Genomic DNA, 17,739 nt, shown 5'->3' with positions numbered 1-17,739 from the left:
CTTGGTGATGTCTAGTGATGTATAATGATGTCCAGCGATGTCCAGTGATGTATAATGATGTCCATTGATGTATAATGATGTCCAGTGATATGCAATGATGTCTAGCAATGCCTAGTTGCGTGTAAGGATGTATATTGATATGTTATGATGGGTATCTATGATGAATTATGGCTATTGATGTATATATGCCAGCTAAAAACAAGTGCGATTTTACTATTGGTGTATACTGGACATAAACTTATTACCACAAAAAAGATGGAAAACGTTCGAACTACTCGTTACTATGGTTACTACGCTTGTCTCCATGGTTACTATTTACCAACGAATATGGCGGCCGAATTTTGCATAGAATACATATAATAAAACTTGTTTTTGTAAAATAAATCTCTGTGGCAGACAAATCTCGATAATTTATAGTGAACTTACTCATTCAAAAAAACAAATGCTTACAGCGACAATCACAAGGTCAAGCCAAATGTTACCTCAATAATTTCTCGATGACCGGAAGAGAGATGGAACTATCACAAAAATCTGAGAAAATGAACAGTCTGGTAAAAGAACAGGTACAAAAGCATTCTTAGATATTGATTGTATAATGAGGCCTCAATACCATATCAGATTCTTACTGAGTTCCCCATGAAAAACGCCATTTTTATAAACGTTTGAAAAATACACCTGGACATTGTCTTGTTTTCAATCAAGTTCAGTGTAAAAAACTTGATTGAAAACAGATTGAAAACAAGAGTAAAAACAAGTACGGTTATCGGTTTTGCAAAATGGTAAAGCTATATGTGAAAGGTAGTACTGCCAACACTCCCTCTCCGTGTCGGCGTATTATAGCGTACTATGTTTCTAGCTATGGACGAAATGCTATTTGTGTATTAAGGTCGACATGATCAAACAGAGTCAGGAGAAACTTCACAATCTTGTTGAAAACATTAACGACTCCGAAAATGAGGTGATCTTTGCAGTTCAAATATAACAATGCTGTGAGATGGTCCTTTAGATCTTTGTCTTTTGAATGTTTAGATTGATCTAAGCACAGTTGAATCAGTTAAAGACATCGTCAAAAAAAGTGAAACCTTGATCGTTCTAGTCCAGGTAAAGTGTTTTCAAACTTTGTAAGGATTTTGTTACCAACCATTTGTCATAGGAAGTTATAAGCATCGAATGGTTATAAGTACCGCATTTCAGTCCAAGCGCTGGTTGGAACGAGGTTGCCTTTGTAATCGAATTGATCAGCAGTTCTTGATTCTCACAATATCGTTTTTTGCCTGTAGGTGATCGTCAAAGTACGGAACGAGCTTGGTCATGCGCGCTTAGATTTAGAAAAGGCAAAGAAAGCGAAAAAAATGGTAAGGCAGCAGATAATACCACATGCTGACATGCACATAGCGTCATTTGACTCCTGTAGCTAGAGATTGAATTTTTAGGTGAAAGAAGCGAAGAACAGGTTAGAATGGCTTGAAAAGAGACTAGAAAAGTTGCTTGTAGAGTGTCACGAGAAAGCCAACCATCTGCTAAAATCCGCAACAGTCAGTTCACTTGGTGAATCACTGGCTCAAACACATCTCTCCGGTAACAAAGATGAACGATTCACCCCGTCACAATGCGAGAGACTGTTCTCTGATGTCGGCGGTTACTGTGTTAAAACCCCAGAAGTATGTCACAGTGAAAAACGTAACTGTTATAACGTGACAAAAAACGTCTTAGATATGAGCCAGAGATTGATAGAACAAGGTGAGACGCACATCAAGGCTTGCAAACATACTGTAACTCCACAATCCTATCCCCAAAATAAGAAATCTCTGAAAAAAACGTCTTCACATTCACCAAATTCTTCTCGGTCTAAAAATTGTCAATTCTTATTTCACGTCCGCTTCACTGATCGTTTTCTTAACAGATGATAAAAATTATTTCAATGAAGAAGAAAGTTCTACATCGTTTGGAAATGTTTCATATCCTGATCGTAACGAAACTAAGCATAGCGTTGCAGACGACAAAAATTCTTGTACCACAGTTTCTTCTCTAAAAGACTTCAATGACAAACCACGGACAACCATTGTAACGACGAGAGATTCGCAAACTTCCTTGGGTGAAGATTACGACGATGATGTGGAAAAATATTGGAAGTCCGATCATCATAGATTTGACTGGCCCGATAGCAACGTTCAAACGAGGTCTCCAAATTCATGGCACTCTCTTGGGCTTCCTGTCCAAGATAGCTTTATTGCTAAAGGTACAGCAACGAAACACGAATTATCCACCACATAATACATCACCATACAGTCATATTTCACTTTCACATTGTGTTTTAAAATTTTATGCACCATGGTTTAGAACGGCCAGTCTTTACTCCTGATCTTCCTTGGAAAGAAAAGGCAACTCAGGTCAACAGCGTTCTTGATATACACGTACGTCTTTTATTAATTAATCAAGATTACGACAAGTTACCAAACGTCAAACGTCGATACCAATTGATGACCTCGTTTGTACACAAGCTGGACAATACTTAATCTAAATTTCTCTCCGTCTTTTAGAAAATAGCTCTAGACAAATTGTACGCAAGACTTCACCACATGTATGAGGTGATAGAGAAGGCAACCGAGGCGTCGATAAAACCTGTGCTGAAAAATGACAAGATTGAAGCTCGAATGAGAAATATTGAAAGTGGGTTATATGGTCAATATTTTGATCATAAAAAACTTGGTAATTAATAAAGAGTTTTTACCATATTTTAGGTGCAACAAGAATTCAGAGGGAGATCAGTAAAGACATGGTTAGTGTAGGAGGATTGTTATCGTGATAATAACGCTACTCTGCATGTGAGATCCATCATCGTTGATTCCAGATGAATAAGTGATGGCAGAGACTAGTATCTTGATAACATGTCATCCTTAAATGTTTCATTCTAATGCTCCATTCTTAAAGATCCCAGAAGATAGCGCTCATAAGAAATCCGATGATTCTGAAGAGAAGCTTCCAAAATTAGATCAAGATAATGTTCCTGTGCGCCAAATCGATGCTAAAAGAAAAAGTTCAGTGAAGGTAAACTATTGCTGAGAAATATCCAAAGGCCCATAAAATACTCATGATAAAAAGGTATACAAAGAACTGATATAAAGAATCTACGAGTCGTCTTCAAAGATAGGTCTGTGATGAAAACTTTTGAGTACATACGTATTTGTTCTAGATGCCACGTCTAGTTTTTCCTCGGAACTCAAACGTCTGGTGCGCCAGCAAAGCAAGTGCAGGGGGGAGAGTCGTGAAGAAAATCAAGACAAAACCTCCAACACAACAGAGCAAAACACAAGCTATACTTGCCAGGGTAGGTATAGAGACTATACTTGCCAGGGTAGGTATAGAGACAAAATACCTGACAGGAGAAGGAAGAGTTGTGATCAAGGCCAAACACATAACCCAATACAAATCATACTTGTTGAGGAGTTTTCACGACATAAAGTAATCTTTATTTTCCACCTAAATCTATACAGAAAATGTTAGAAAACAACGAAGCTAATACCGATGAGATGAAAAAGTAAGTGAACAGCTCGGAATAGAAAAACCTATTATCAGTTATCACCGTTTTTTGATGCCAATGTTATGATAAACCAACCTTGGTACAAGGTCCACTAATTGTTCCTTTTAGACAAGAGGCTATGATTTGGAGACCTTCCATAGTTTACAAGATGGTCAAAGCAACTAAAGGTGGATATAAAAACCTTGCTGTCTATTGAGAATGAATACGTGTTTTTGAACAAGCAATATAATAAATAAAACTTCATTGCAATTTCTGTTCAAAATATTTTCTAGTTCTCAAGATATTCCAGGCGCAATTACAACAATACGATGCCACCCGCAAATGTGATCAGAAATGGAATAGAGTTGAGTGGTTGTTAGGTCCAAATGGCTTACTTTCACCAACGAAAAAGACTGTCATTGACTCACTAAAGGTTATCACGAAAATATCTATTATGACTTGCAGATAAGACAGTTATTTGATAATAAATATTTCAACAGGCTCTGAGTGAACTCCGCTGCTCTGAAGAGGAAGTGGGAGCAGCTATCAAAACGTTTGTAAGTCTATTGTCACAGTTTTTTTCATGGATTAAAAGAGTCTTTAAGAGTTGCAACGTCTGATGAAATTTGAACATTACAGTTGCGCGAAAGCAAAGATCCACGAATTTTGTACGAAGCAAGCAAGGCTTTGATTCTCTCAGGTTTGTTTTGTGAATATTTTGGGAATCTAACAGAGTTTTGTGGTGAACGAGAGCTTATTAGAGAAACCACTGCAAGAAAACTTCGACAAGCAAGAAGCTGAATGACATTGCATTGTTTCCGTTTCAAGGTCACTGGCATTCCTCAGCTATTGAGATTCTTCAAAATGCACTTAAATTTGGTGAGTTTAAGAAATTCCTTCAGCTAAAACAGAGTATATGCAAGAAAACGATGTTGTCTCCCGGCGTTATATCGTGTATCCTTTTCACCTTCTCAGGATCAAAAAGCTTAAAACAAGAAATACTAGATGTTTTGTGTTCTGTCGACAACATACCCTTTTTTGACAAGGTAAAGGGTCGAGGAACTTGTGTCCGACGAGGGGCAATGGAAGAAGCTGATATAAATCTTTATAGATCTTTATAGATAAATCTCTTTCTAGAAAGCTCAACCATTCCAAGAAACCTTAGATGTCTTAGAAGATCTTATCCAAGGCAACGACCCCAGCTTAGCATTTTCCAGCGCGTTATGTTTGGGTAGATTGTTTGTTGTACATCCCGTTGCCAAAAGATATTTACTTGACGTTATCAAAACTAATTCATTGATTTCAACACAGCGCTGTCAGGTACCAATGAGTTATTATATCACACTATCACCACATAATTTAACACAGTGAATCATCGCACATGATATAGCCCAATCGTTTGATATGTATTTCAACTTGATCAAGTAACCAATCCACAAATGATCAACTTGACATCACTCTCAGCAAGTTATTCATTAACTTTCAGGCCTTGAATGTTTTGGTTCGTCAAATGAACAGTAAAGATAAAATTGTCGTCGAATCTTTGCTACACGAATTAAGCACTTCAGTTAGTTGGAAGGTAATAAACTTAAACGACAACAGTCGCTATCACCAACGGCTGGAGTGGAATTGGGCACAGCATCCTTGATAATGAACCTGGTGAGATAGATCTAATGAGATAGAGCCAATATTTCATCGTATTCTCCGCATTTCAGGTTCGCGTCCAGGCTTGTGATCTATTGATGTTTGTTGGTGAGGGTTTCACGTGGAAATTTATCTATTATAATCCATAACTAATTTTGTACATTAACAAATAATGTTCTTCTTCTGTCAGGAAATCGTCATGTCCTGGCGAAAGACGTCGATGAGATATTTCAGATCTTAGAGCGACTACTTTGGGATCATGCGCATCAAGTAGTTAGATCAAAAGTTGCAGAATTATTGAATACATTGAGATTAAGAAACAAAGCCTGTAGCCTCGTCCATAGGTACCAAATAAGCGATATCATATTCAGCTGAAATATATCCTCTCTTTCAATGTTTATTTGTGTTTGTTAGGCGTCTTGATGATCCAGAGGATACCGTACGCGCACGAGCGATCATATCAATGGTAAGTTACGACACTTTCCACATGAATGAAACGATATATCAACATTAATTTCCATTATCCATTTTCCTGTTTTGATAATCCACAGGCGACTTTGGAAATGAAAGGAGAAAAGGAGCTTAAATCTCTTCTGGATATTTTAGCGCTGGACTCCAGTGTTTACGCCAGAATACAGGTCAGTATTTCTTCAAGAAGTATTCATAGATTACCCGATAAGAACCATGGAAATAACTGCATAATTTGCGTTCTAGGCTGTACGGGCGTTCAGCAAGTTGAAGTGGGATGATCCGAGAGTTTTAAGGAGTTTGAGGGAAAGAGAGAGAGGTGAAGGAATATTAGCGAGGTATATTGTGGTGAAAAATTCATGAATTTGTTCACAAAAGTCCAACACATCCAACAACCATCGTTTTTATCCACAGGGAGGCAAAGAAAGCTCTTGAGCAGTTGACAGGAAAAGGAAAATAGATCTTCTCAAAATAAACATGAAAATTGTTGCACTAATTAAAACACTATATATATAAACAAAATTTAGACCTACATTAATATAGGTGCAATCGTTTAGTTACATGGACTAACAATGTCAGCTATTAGGAAATTATTTTAATGAATAAACATTATACAAACCTTGTGATGTGACTTATAAAATTTAAACAATATTTTATCAATATTTTATCAATACAAGGGATTTTATGGTCAATGTTTTAATAAAACAACGAATGGAATGATGAATATATGATAAATAATTTGATCATTTTTATTGATAACTACGTATAGTTATGAATTATTCGAATCAATTGTCATTTATTGTTCACTATCTGACAGTATTTAAGTTATTTGTTATTTGGGTTGATAATGTTGCAATTATCTTTGTTTAACAAGTAAACACTTATTTATTGTTTATTCTGAACATCAGAGGTTGATTCTCACGTCTCACGTCACGGGAGTCATAACTTTATCACCTAGCTAAGTAATAACTTCTTTACGAAATCAATCCAGTGCTAAACACCACATTCAATAATTTATTTACTCACGCACCGAGACGTCATTTCTCCTCTTCGTCTTTTGTATTTTGCTGTAAAATCAAAGAAATTCTGGTTGTATTGCTGTAATTTATTGTAAAAAAACTCGTGCATTGCATATTCCAGAAGGATGTGAGGTGTACCATATCTACACACCTGTTCAATCTCAGGAAAGATCTCTACTATTAATGTATCCAACAACGTATAAGCGAGCTTAAAGAAAAGAAAAAATTAGTAATATTTAAAAATATTCCACGAAAAGGATTAAAAAGACTTGAGTAAAACTAACTTGTTTGTTCAGTTGCTCATATTGTAGCAGTTCAAATATGGCAGTGAGACCTTCGTTGTATTTCTGTTTGCCAAGTAGTTTCACGAGTGGTGCTAAATTTAAGACGAAATACACAGATTTACCAATATTGAATACAGCAGTGGAGCAGTTGTAAAGAATGTACTGAGATCATCAATCCACATGAAATAATATAAATCTTACTTGGAAAAAATCCCAGAAGCTGTCTCAACGTCTTGTCTCTTCTTTTCATTTTGTCTGTCTCAGTTCTAGAGAATTTAAACAGATTAATACAACCGCTCATTTTGTGCGAAAAAATTACGGGACTAAGTACAGATCAGCAGTCACGGCCAGACAAACTGTAATACCCAGGCGCTTTTACGCGTTTCCGAGAAAGCAAAACCTGCCCTGGGAGGAGTTTTTTACGCAGTCTCCTTCCAAGCAATCCCAAGTCTGAACGTTTGGGAGGCGGGTATTAGCCAGTAAAATACAAACCAACCTTGGTGGGTCATTATCAAAGAACACAGCATCTATAAGAAAAACACAGAAATGATTAGGAAGGAAGGTAAAACGGAGACAATAATCAACTACAACAAGCTTCCCAATGTTCAGGCATTTTATCACTGAAGGTTGATAGACGACAAGGACTCGTTATCTTTGAAAGGCAAAGCAACTGACCTCGGAACATCTGGATAACTGGCACAAAATGATACTCGTGAAGCGCGAGACGTATTTTGTACGCGAGATACCTGCAAGAACACAACATTCGAGTGTCAATATTTAGTTTGTGGCAAACACTTCCTCAGGTGAACTCGCGGAGAAATAAGGAAGACTGAAAATACCTGTCTACAAAATCATCAAAAGTTCGCTGGCCAACAATTCGAAAGCATATCAGAAGATTCAAGCACCAAGCAGGGACTTCGAACAAATGGATGGCTGAAATGAATCAAACATATTATGTTCATGTTATTAGGATTTTTGAATCAGATTAAAATGATTTGCGATTTATTTATTTTAAGAAACATTGAAACTATTTACCGATATAAAGAATGTATTCTGTTACTCCATTCAACTGCAAAATAGGACTGGGCTTTACGTTTGCATCTAAAAAAGAAAAGCACAGAATTTTCAGAATCATCTCTTCAAACACTGATCATGTTAGTCCTGGAAGACAAAAAATCTTCATGTTAGGCAAGATTTTTAGATGGAAGCATCCCAGATGTATTCACAATCTCTTCACAAGACTGGTACCTTGAGATTCTTTTGACGTCTTTCTTTTAACTTTGTTCCTATAAATTTTCATAGAGAGAACTCTGAGAGAATGATTCATGATAACAGAAAATTACTTTATGTTGTGTCCTAACCTGATGTCTTTCGTATCGGGAGTGCCATCCTAAAAATGTTCAAGAAACAATAAGAGACAAAATCATCACTTATAAGAGGCCTCAATAACAAAATGGTTTATATCAAATTATCAATACCTTATTACCAGTCCCTTGAGCTGTCTGGCCGCGGTATTCTTTGCGTTGCATGTTGGGCGAACCCGAAACTGGAGTGCTCCTACCGGATGGAGGTCTGGTGGAAAAGATCAAAATGCACTTCTTTATTAGCAGCCTACAGAGAGGTCGAAACTGGACTGCGATGACGAGGTCTATTTTACGAAGTATTGATCATGATAAACCCAATACTCACTTTGTAGATGCCAAAAATGAATGTAGGAAGGTTTCAAGATTTTGGCCTTTCTAAAATTACAAAATTTTAGTCCAGAAAACAAATAAATTAAATCCTGTTTTTTTTTAAGCAAAGGTTGGCTTCCTTACCTCCTTCTTCGTTCTTAGTTTTGTCGCAACAGATTTTAGTTTTTTTCCTAAAACAAAGAGCACAATAATATCCACAATCTCATTTGAAAACCTTCACTGTCACTACCATCAGGCTCCGTACCTGCCACTTGACCGACAGTGTCTGGTGTGAACATGTTTGTGAACTCCTTATCAGGAGACAAGAAACGAAACAACAAGGCGCTTCCTCTGGTCAAAGGATTGCGAACTAGATCCTAGAAAGAGAAAATTAATTTGATCTGCCTCCATTATTATCGTAATAATAAAAGCCAATTATTTTACCTGCAAATATTGTTTAAATGAATTGCGATATTTTTCGAAAATCTCAGTCGCCTGTTTGGATGACAAAGTTGAGTTTCGTTTTGACGGTAAACCAGCCCCGCCAAAATACCCTGAAATGAAAAAAAAATACAGTTGAAACGTCAGCTCAAAGATTTTCTAACCACAAGAGAAAAACCGAATTCATCTTTTGTGAAAAATCTCTTCAAAAACCCCCTGTTCTTAAGCCGGGAGAATTTTCACGATATTGATGAAAACCTACCATGAAATTCCCTCAGCTTACTGTGCAAGACGTAAAATTCGTGGTGTTGTCTGCAAAAGAAAAAGAAAAAGAGTTTTTACAAAACAGATATACATTTTAAAACTTGTACTTAGTGTTTAGCGGCACCACATTGAATGTCAGAGGCTAAGTTTACGAACCTCTTGACGTCCCATCTGTTCATATTTTCATTTGATTCTGACTCACACACAGATATTATATACGATACCATCTAAAAATTTAGTCATTTAAGGTTGAATATACCATATTCCGGTATATTTGACCTTACCAAGGTTGAATATACCATATTGTTGTTAATAGTACAAGAAATCTTGGTAATCAAACACAACATCAAGACACAACAGTAGAGCCTACCTCTTTAGAGCCATGATGGTTGAAAGCTACTTTTGGTATTGAAATAATCCAATCACTCATATCACGCACAGTTAACATTGTGTCTGGTAATTCCAGGGCTTCATCAATATCAATAGAATCAAGCATCGCATCCTGTGTGGTTTGAAATGAGGTTATCTTACAAATTAGTTAAAAAAAATTACATTGACAGTCATCTTCACGAGTTTGCAGGTCAAAAAATCTTACCGAGGCTTCATCAATGATAACGTCAAAGGGATCATCTTCAATCATTTTGAATTGTCCTTCTTGACCTGAACATAAGACAGAATACAGAACTCTAGTAGACAAGTTAATTAAATTTGAAAATACTTGGAAAGGAATGACTCCTTCACCTGTAGGCTAGCGTACCTTTAGGCAATGATAATTTATCTTTGAAACCTTTCACTAATTTCTTCCCAATTGGTTCACCAAATTTCTTTTTTTGAGTCCTGGAGAAAAAATGACATAGCATAACCCACACCCACATATTACTCTGACTTAGAATCCATAACACAGTTTTAGACCTTAGTTGAAGCATACCTTGGAGTTGGCTTCATTGTTGGCTTCTCACTGTCTCTATTACCACAAGTCATATTAAAATACTACAAAGAAACAAGAATAGTATTTCAAAAACAGTTTTGGTATCTTACTTAAAAATAACAGTTTTGGTATCTTACTTAAAAATATCTCTCGAACGAAAATAAAAAAGATTTGTGGTCATTTTTCAACTCTAAAGATCAATTTATGTGAAGGATGGTTTTAAAGTCGGTGAGATGTCATTTAGGGCCAATTAATAAATTATCCTTACTTCATCACTTTGATGAAATAATGGCAGATATATGTGTTCCAGTTGATCAAAAGCATGTTCATAAGCCCTGTGGGATGGAATATAATTCATTTTTAAAATGATCGCATTTTGGAGAACACATTTTGTGTCATTGTCAAACTAAAATCTTACTTGTAAAGAGGGGTTGCCATTTCGGGTTTTGTTATTTGGTCTGAGGTGGACTGTACAACTGCAATAATATAAAATATATTCTTAAATAGTGTGCTCACAAGAAGAATCTATATGTCTGTCGGACTAACTGGTAAACTTAAAATTGTGTACTGGTAAAAAGTTATTAAAATATCTATACTTCACAAATTGCAAATGATGTTGATGGTAAGATACTCACCTTTCTTAAGACTATCCACAATACTTGGATGAAAAGGTATAAAATCTGGTGCACCCCTCACAAAATATTTGTTGTATATACTCTTTGCCTAAACAGGAGATAAATGTTTGAGACGATTATCTGAAAAATATCAATATATTAAATCAACTCTAATTTACTTTTAAAATAAATTGAAGTCAAACTGATACAAACAGACCTCCTTGAGCAATTCCTTTTTGTCATCTTCAGTTAAATCCGGAACAAGGCTGCGTTTGTTAAAATCATCTGAAAAAAAAGTACCATAAAAAACCACACCTTGTTTAAACATCCAATATTTTACATATACAAGTCAAAACTGGATCAAGAATTTCACTCACCTAATGTTAGACAAAATTGTAAAATATTCAATGATGCTTGAGTTTTCATGAATTTTATAAAACGAAATAAAACAGACGGAGTATTGATAATTTGTGGCATTGTTGAATGAAGTGCCTGGAAGAAAAACATTGAAGAGTCATTTAGAACAGGAAATATGACCATGATGTGGGATTACTTGTAAAAGAGTTTTATTAATTCATACATGAAAAGGTGTTCTTCCTCTTGGCTTTGCAAATTCTGCCAATGCTTCCACTTCATCTGTTTGTGGGTCTAAAGGTTCTTCCATCTAGAAAACAAAAAAAATAGAATTCAAACAATACAATAGGACTGTATAAAGATGAGAACAGCCAGGACAATGCTACTTACAGATTCTTCATCTAGTATGACAAGTAGAATCTGATTTACAAAATCCTACAAAAAAGAAAACAATGAACTTTATTAGAGCTAGGAAGCAGTCATGTTTCCTACAGTCAAAATACCTGAAAAATTCCTAAGAGAAACATGTGTTGAGAAAAAATGAGATGATTTACAAACCGGTTCAACAAGGGTATCTATCCCAGTTGTGAAAACAGCATACACCAACAGCTCTCGAAACAGCCCACAAGTACTTCTGCAAAAAATGCCACACAATCAAGTAACATGGACAAATAAAGTAGAAAATGGTTAAAAAAACAGAAGATTTATAGTTTTGACCAAAGAGACTGTTGAAAAGGGATATTTACCTGGAGCCCATGGCAGGTGAAGGAAGTAAAAATGGTAGCAACGACTCCACCAATTGTCTCTGATACTGTAATTCACTTGATCTACTGTGCAAAGCTATGTGCATATCCTCTCCTAATTCTTCTAAAACTAAAGATGATGTGTCTCTAAAATCACTGTCAGGGTCTGAAACACAATTTAAAAAATATTAGCTTTAAGACAATGGTATATCATGTTTCCAGGGTGATATTTAAAATCATAGCTAAGTCCACTTGACTGAACTTACTTTCCCTTAATTTCCTTCTAACTTTAAGATATGAATCCAAATGTTGTAAAGCATTCTTGATTAGCTTATCCAGCACCAGAGTTGGGGATCAATCTGAAACATCACAAAGAGAATATTGGATGAAATGTCCTCATGATTGTAAAATGCTTAGTATTTCAGGATAACTTGCCTTTTTTAATCTTCGATATATCACTGCAAATATGAATCTTAAGGTAGTTCTAAGTTCATCTACAAATCTTTCATCAGAACTCATTTTTTCCCTGCAATAAAAGCTCCACAGTGAACACAGTTTATTAATCATAAAGTTATAAAGCAACATCTTACCTGTACCAATGGTAGACATAATTTTCTAAAAGTAGATCTAAAAACTAAAAAAATATGAAAATGAACTAATAATATACAATGAACCAAAATTTATTTGGTCTCAACACTTTATTACAGAGTGTTTTGTTTCAAAATCCCTACCTCTTCAATGGCAGTATCAATTGCTTTATTCAAGGTAAGATTTCTCCAAGGCTACAAAATAAATATAAACCTAACATTATACACCAGAATTACTAAATATTCTGTATCCATTTACCAGATAGTGGCCAGAGAACAGCATTGGTACTAAATACCATTATATAGCTGCAACAAAACACACTCTGGAGACCACAGGCAAAATAATGCAGAAGTTCCTTGACATTCTGTGATTCAAAAAGAGCCCACCTCTAAGTCTACATTTGATATTTCTGACCTGAAACAATAAAATGGGTGGTATATATCAAAATGAGATAATGTTCTTTCAACACAAAATGCAATTTATTTCTGATATTTTTTACCTGTGTCTTTGGCATTTCAACATTTGACATACAGAACAAATATTTAATGCTGTACTCTGGTTATCACCAGGCTAACAGAAAAAGAGAGAGATTATGCAAGTTATAATCATGAATTTGATTGTGAGAAAATCTGTCAGATAAGATAAAATAATGACAATTACTTTACCCTACCTTTTTACGAGGTTTGTACAAAAACAAGAGGCTGGGAAATAGTGGAACATGGCTAAAATAAAAAGTTAAATGATGTATGAACCCTCGAACAGTGAAAGAGAAAACTATTCTAATAGAATGACTTTCAATTCATTCAGTCAGTGGCAGACACTTTATTAAATATTAGGGGGTGGGGGTATTGCCTTTAACATGAAAAAATCTAAGGCGATTATAGGCATGTTCCTGGTTGTACCAGGTAAATATGTTTATGCAGATGCTTACCATATAACAACATATGCGACAATACTTCCCACTAGAACTGCCCATAAGCATGTTAAGAGACTGAAATGCCTAACAAAATTCAACGATACATCATGCATCATTAAATAAATATCAACCTCCATTCTTCATTAAAATCACAAGGAATGGTTGTTCAAGGATGGTTGGTTTAAATTCATTTCATTTTCAATTATTTTTTTTTATAATATTTACTTTCAACTGTTCAGTCTTCATTAGGTATCATTATCAAATATTAAAAATATAATACACAGAAGAATGGATCTTTGTACATCATTAGTAGGTTTGTACAGTTTCTACAATAGCCCGTACTTTTCCACCAGACTATGTACAACTTGAACAAGCAAAAAGTGCAAAATTTCTATTGATACATGACGGGTAACACTAGTAAACCAAAACTTCAAAAGTTCAAAACACTAACAAGACTATTAAATTGTTGAGAAACATTTCAAACCTACCTGAACAACAGGCAGCTGAGGATCAACAGCGTGAAGAAAGATCCAATAATTACAGGCTGTATGCCTAAAACCTCGCGAACTATTTCTTCTTTCTCTTTGTTTTGCCTACTGGCTGAAAAGCGGAATTCCACATTCTCCGCCATCTTGAATTTGACCGAACTGGGAGCGCTGGAGACCTGGAAACGAAGAGGAAGAAGAAGCAGCCTGGGAGAGTTTCAAACGTGCAATAATAATATAAACGAGATATTACAATCAAGTTTGTCAACTATTTATAAAAAGCAAGTCAACGATGATACGAAGCATGCTTTTTCGTGAGGGGTGTGACCTGTCGCCCATAGCATCAGTTACCAGACTCTGGTACATCTTATCCCAGCCCCCAACTAATCCATCGTTTGCCCTTGCCCTCCTCAGTTCCCCCACAGCCCACAGTTGTTCCCTATACAGGTGTAAGATACCAAATAACTCCCTCTAAAAAGACCCTACCCTCCTCAATACGCCCCCTCTTTAATATTAATATTGATACACAACGTCTAGAATCACCATTGTTTGTGATTGTTACTTTTTATTTATTCTCCCCGTTATACACACAAAAAGCTGATAAAGTATATCCATATGACGAAATATTTCACGAAAAACATAAGTGCAGTTTTAGAGAACCGCGTGCTTAAATACATGCTTAAGAATAAAGACACGGAAATTTCAAACGATATTACTAAAACAGGTTTATGAAGAGTATAATGTATATTATATAACGTTGTTTCATGACATGTATAAAATAACAAGGATTACAGGGCTTTTAGCGTCCAACAGCTGTGAGTTCGCGAGCCATTTGGCAAGAGACACATGGAGAGCAACAGCTGACACACAAAGCATCATTGCAGAGCGTACCCTGAAAATAATTCACAAAAGTAAAATATTTCAGCTATGATTGAAAAGTGTTTTGTAAACTTGCGAAACGGAATTGTTACGGAAATGAAATTCTTTCAAATGATTCCATGAGGTAGAAAGTTAAATATTTTCATTCAACTTTCGAGTCTAATACTGTTCAGAGCCGGAGGTCGTATGAAAAGGTAATTAACTCTTTGTCTAGCTAGTAACAGTATTTAGCTTTAAAAACGTAGTAAAGAATTTTATACAACAGTGATTAAAACTGAAGATGATGATATTGAAGAAGAGACAAACCTGAATGCCGTTTTCAGTCCTCAATTTGACTCGCATCGCCAGCAGTGCTCCAGGGCAACACAGCGGGAAACAGCATCCTTCACCCATACGTTGTGAAAGACTTATCATAAAACAACATGGACAACACCAGCCAAACAAACCTAAAACGACATTAATTCATTTTCGTCAAGAGCGTCTTTTACACCTCACTGTTTCCACAGGCGACAAATTTTAAGCTTACAATCTGAACTAGCTATGAAGTTTCCTAGGCTATGCCTATGGGAGTTCATCTAACTTACATGACTTGATATCTTCAAAACATCCGAAAACACCTGACGACCAATCGCGTGGAGCAGCACCAGGCTGGCTTGTTACCACTGTTGTAACTTGAGTTGCCATTGTCGTTCAAATAAACTGTAACAGTGTCATAAAGAGAAGACAACTTCGTTTAACAGAGTATGTTGACTATGTTGAAATGTTTTGTAAGCATGGAAACTTTAAACTTTGAACAAATAAAATGCAAATTGAATATTAATGTGAAAAGAAAACAGTATTCAAAAAAAATTTTAGTTGCCAGGCGCTGAGCCGGGACAAACCAATTAAATACTTTGAAATTTCTATTAAACAGGCGGCCAGAATCGATACAATTTCATCAGTTTCGTAGTCTCATCATAAACGTTACACTTTTCTTCACAATGCGAGCAAATGCGTTTAATTGCGTCCAAGGACAAGGTATAATAGTAACACTCTATAATTTCATTTATCAAACAAAACTATCAGACAGCCATTCTATTGAACCTAGAGATCCTCTGATTTGTACGCCATTTACTTGCCTTTTTTAACGGAAGATAAAAAATAGGATTATAAGACGTTTGCCACTGTCAATAATACCGGTTCGGGCATGAACGAAATGTGAATATTGTATGGCCTATGGCCTATGGGTACCCGCTACCGAGTTAGTGAAAATGCATTACAAAATACAAAATTGTCTTTGTAAAAATCTACGGCAAATTTCAGGCAATTAGTTAAATAGTGAACTTGTTTCTTCACCGACTGTGAGCACTGAGCAGAGCATTTTTTGGCCAGACAGGTACCTACAGTTTGAAACATCTGTGCAGACGTTGAACTCATTAGGTTTTTTAACCGTTAGAAGAGCGTTTTTAACAGGATTTTTTAAACGCGGGAATAAAGAAACTCAAAGGGTGCACATTGCTTTAAGAAAACGCATTCCCTTATTGCACATTTTACGTCTAAAACGGCTGTAAAACAGAAATATCGTACACAACAGTAACACGATATCGTAAGTACCCGACTTAATCGCTAACAAATATTTGCCGTTTGCACGAAAAATAGACTTCGGCGCGCAGCTCCAGAAGCAAAGGGTATTCGACTTAAAGGTTTTACTAAGCATATAAATGTTATATTGTTGGTTGCCCACTTAAAATTATATTAAAATGTTGATCTATTATCCCGATCAAACAAAGCAGGGTGTGCATTTATTAAATATGCCAGTTTTCAAAGTGGGAAAATTTTAAATTCTCGCAACCGTCCACTATTTCTTTTTTCTATTTCACTTCAAGGTTCCTCGTTAGGTTAAATATTAAACGCTACCAACCTTGTCTAGACTTGTTCGAGTCTGTACTGGTCCAAAAAGCGAAGTTTTGTGCCAATAAAATTGATGCGAACCTTGAGCTTCTCTGCAACCGGTATTGATTTTCGTCAAAATCCGTTGCTAGGCAACCCTATAAATACGTAAATACAAATTAACACATGCCAATTCTGTTATGTTGAAGAAGAAAAGATCATGAAACACACCTGTCATAGTCTGGGATGATAGTATTGTAAAAGTATCTCCAATTATTGCCCCGTACATCCATGCTACCAAAAGGTCACCAGTTAAACGTCTTGGTAGAACCACAGTTAATGAAACTGGCTGTCAGACAAATTGATTGCTGAACGAGCCATACAAATATGTTATTATGTTGTGTTTGATCAGTTAATCCTCACGCATCCATTTTCAGCCGTTATTGAATATCAAAAAATTCATTTAATAGTGTTACCTGAATAAAGGCATGATACTAATTTAGGAAATCCAGTGAGTAACTTTTTATTTCGCCGGGCTATATAAAAACTAACATGAAGGATTACACTTAAAGTCTCAAAGATATATATACATTTGAGTACTGTTACTATAGGATAGAAAAAGATCGTAAATAATTTAACACTTACATGTGCTTGAAGTTAATCCAAACATATAGTCCGTAGCACGGAATCCGTACGCGCTTATTGAAGTCCTCACTCGTTCGGATTATGAAAACTGTTTTAATATATCACGTTTAAATAGTTATTTTTCGTAATCCACAATGTTTTCTATCGCAACGCATCGCTAAACACCAAAAAAAGACAAATATTCTACAAACGTTTTTCACTCGCTCTCGACATTTAATTCCCGCAAAAAAATAATCTCGCAAAATAATTCCGGTAATTCGGCGGACACAACCACTGGACACAACAATGAAAACAATGACAACATGGCGAACAATAATACAATATGCTTTTTGCAATGTGCTTTTATTTAAAAAAATATGGAGTGCTGTGTACATTCGGACAAAGGTAGTGATGAAACGAAACAAG

The 17,739-nt window shown here is 35.7% G+C and overlaps 3 protein-coding genes and 1 long non-coding RNA gene across 4 annotated transcripts; 1 reads left to right on the top strand and 3 right to left on the bottom strand.

Moving 5' to 3' along the window:
* The first annotated feature begins 299 nt into the window (after positions 1 to 299).
* LOC114519362 lies at positions 300 to 6,172 on the top strand. The gene is made up of 26 exons (XM_028539484.1): positions 300 to 563; positions 887 to 958; positions 1,030 to 1,101; positions 1,281 to 1,355; positions 1,434 to 1,740; positions 1,904 to 2,239; positions 2,341 to 2,414; positions 2,541 to 2,670; positions 2,742 to 2,779; positions 2,932 to 3,048; positions 3,194 to 3,328; positions 3,495 to 3,538; positions 3,650 to 3,708; positions 3,814 to 3,953; positions 4,021 to 4,077; positions 4,160 to 4,220; positions 4,349 to 4,399; positions 4,496 to 4,566; positions 4,658 to 4,840; positions 5,007 to 5,099; positions 5,236 to 5,272; positions 5,355 to 5,508; positions 5,579 to 5,630; positions 5,716 to 5,802; positions 5,879 to 5,970; positions 6,047 to 6,172. The coding sequence occupies exons 1-26, from the start codon at positions 498 to 500 to the stop codon at positions 6,090 to 6,092; spliced, it is 2,649 nt and encodes an 882-aa protein (XP_028395285.1). The 5' UTR covers positions 300 to 497; the 3' UTR covers positions 6,093 to 6,172.
* A 139-nt stretch (positions 6,173 to 6,311) lies between these two features.
* Positions 6,312 to 12,298, bottom strand: LOC114519363 (sorting nexin-14-like). The gene is made up of 31 exons (XM_028539487.1): positions 12,219 to 12,298; positions 11,956 to 12,118; positions 11,768 to 11,843; positions 11,600 to 11,644; positions 11,436 to 11,519; positions 11,233 to 11,347; positions 11,073 to 11,140; positions 10,877 to 10,964; positions 10,660 to 10,717; positions 10,510 to 10,576; positions 10,242 to 10,303; positions 10,071 to 10,150; positions 9,909 to 9,973; positions 9,684 to 9,815; positions 9,470 to 9,540; positions 9,312 to 9,361; positions 9,053 to 9,162; positions 8,874 to 8,985; positions 8,753 to 8,799; positions 8,625 to 8,674; positions 8,414 to 8,507; positions 8,297 to 8,325; positions 8,184 to 8,221; positions 7,971 to 8,036; positions 7,775 to 7,868; positions 7,611 to 7,681; positions 7,432 to 7,462; positions 7,137 to 7,201; positions 6,936 to 7,027; positions 6,803 to 6,859; positions 6,312 to 6,699 (listed from the first exon to the last, which is right to left on the bottom strand). The coding sequence occupies exons 2-31, from the start codon at positions 12,057 to 12,059 to the stop codon at positions 6,670 to 6,672; spliced, it is 2,151 nt and encodes a 716-aa protein (XP_028395288.1). The 5' UTR covers positions 12,060 to 12,118; positions 12,219 to 12,298; the 3' UTR covers positions 6,312 to 6,669.
* A 50-nt stretch (positions 12,299 to 12,348) lies between these two features.
* On the bottom strand, positions 12,349 to 14,740 carry LOC114519474 (sorting nexin-14-like). The gene is made up of 8 exons (XM_028539614.1): positions 13,945 to 14,740; positions 13,472 to 13,540; positions 13,211 to 13,262; positions 13,040 to 13,110; positions 12,927 to 12,954; positions 12,684 to 12,734; positions 12,543 to 12,586; positions 12,349 to 12,478 (listed from the first exon to the last, which is right to left on the bottom strand). The coding sequence occupies exons 1-8, from the start codon at positions 14,085 to 14,087 to the stop codon at positions 12,349 to 12,351; spliced, it is 588 nt and encodes a 195-aa protein (XP_028395415.1). The 5' UTR covers positions 14,088 to 14,740.
* Positions 14,741 to 16,723: 1,983 nt separating this feature from the next.
* Positions 16,724 to 17,340, bottom strand: LOC114519211. The gene is made up of 3 exons (XR_003686557.1): positions 17,166 to 17,340; positions 16,921 to 17,057; positions 16,724 to 16,847 (listed from the first exon to the last, which is right to left on the bottom strand). It is a non-coding gene; the product is annotated as an uncharacterized LOC114519211 (long non-coding RNA).
* Between the last annotated feature and the right edge of the window lie 399 nt (positions 17,341 to 17,739).

Source organism: Dendronephthya gigantea, unplaced genomic scaffold, assembly GCF_004324835.1.
Source record: "Dendronephthya gigantea isolate DGI-Jeju-01 unplaced genomic scaffold, DenGig_1.0 000013F, whole genome shotgun sequence".
Classification (NCBI taxonomy): Eukaryota; Metazoa; Cnidaria; class Anthozoa; order Malacalcyonacea; family Nephtheidae; genus Dendronephthya; species Dendronephthya gigantea.
This window is presented reverse-complemented; position numbering and strand designations above follow the sequence as displayed.